General features: G+C 64.5%; 1 protein-coding gene across 1 annotated transcript in view; it reads left to right on the top strand.

The window, feature by feature from the left end:
* Positions 1–555, top strand: part of LOC104541206 (sterol regulatory element-binding protein 1-like) — a gene marked incomplete at its 3' end in the record, with an annotated part of 1,141 nt that extends 586 nt beyond the window's left edge. Inside the window, exons 3-4 of the mRNA XM_010185202.1 lie at positions 1–119; positions 323–555. The exon at positions 1–119 is cut by the window's left edge and continues 35 nt beyond it. Of these exons, the coding sequence (XP_010183504.1) occupies positions 1–119; positions 323–555 (352 nt within the window). The remainder of the gene's footprint in view (positions 120–322) is intronic.
* Between the last annotated feature and the right edge of the window lie 567 nt (positions 556–1,122).

The raw sequence follows: 1,122 nt of genomic DNA, 5'->3' as shown, positions 1-1,122 counted from the left end.
CCCCCCCCCCCTCGGACGTGGGCCCGCCGTCCCACAGCAGCCCGCTCTCGCTCAGCGGGGGCAGCAGCAACAGCAGCAGCGACTCGGAGCCCGACAGCCCCCTCTGTGACCATGGAAAGGTGGGGGAGGATCCCCCTGCCCCAATTGGGGTGAGGGATCTGCTGCATCACCCCCAGGTGCTGAGAGCAAAGTGCTGGTCTTGCCCTCTGCAGCTGCTCCTCACCCAGTTTGGGGCTGGAGGGAGGGGTGGAGGGGAATTCTGGGGTGCATTGGGTTGATGCATCTATGCCCCTACCCATGCCCATACCCCATGCCCCCACAGGTGAAGCAGGAGCGCCCACCACCCTCGCCCAGCAGCCAGGGCATGCTGGACCGCTCCCGCATGGCCCTCTGCGCCTTCGTCTTCCTCTGCCTCTCCTTCAACCCCCTGGCCTCCCTCCTCCGAGGCTCCGGTGCCCCGGCTCTTGTGGGGAGCCTGGGTTGCCCCAACTCTTGTGGGGAGCCTGGGTACGCCTGGCCCCAGCAGGAGCATCATGGCCGAGTCTGGCACTGGGGGTAAGTCCTGGCATGGGGTGGAGGTTCATGAGACCACTGGGATGGAGGTTCCTGGGGTGGAGGCCATGGAGTGGGAGCTCTTAGGGTGGAGGCCATTGGGATGGAGATTCCTGGGGTGGAGGCCATTGGGATGGAGGTTCTTGGGATGGAGGCCATTGGGATGGAGGTTCCTGAGGTGGAGGCCATTGAGATGGGAGATTCCTGGGGTGGAGGCCATTGGGATGGAGGCTGTCAGGGTAGTGGTGGTTGGGGTGGGCACCATTGGGATGGGCACCGCTGGGATGGAGGCGGAGGCTGTTGGGATAGGTGTAGGGGGAGGCTGTCAGGATGAGCATGGGGCAAATGGGCCATTGGGATGGAGGCTGCTTGGATTGAGGCCATTGGGATGGAGGCTGTTGGAGTGGAGACCATCAGAGGGGAGGTGGTGATGGTGGCCATGGAGTGAAGGCTGTGAGGAAGGGGGTCTTGAGTTGGGAGATGATCGGGGTGGAGGATGCTGGGGTGGACACAGGGTGAAGGCCACCGGGATGGAGGTGACCCTGGCGCGGTGGCAGCACTGACCCCCTC

The sequence above is a fragment of the Mesitornis unicolor genome, unplaced genomic scaffold, assembly GCF_000695765.1.
Source record: "Mesitornis unicolor isolate BGI_N332 unplaced genomic scaffold, ASM69576v1 scaffold29105, whole genome shotgun sequence".
Classification (NCBI taxonomy): Eukaryota; Metazoa; Chordata; class Aves; order Mesitornithiformes; family Mesitornithidae; genus Mesitornis; species Mesitornis unicolor.
The sequence above is the reverse complement of the archived record's forward strand: the minus strand, read 5'-3'. Positions and strand labels throughout refer to the sequence as shown.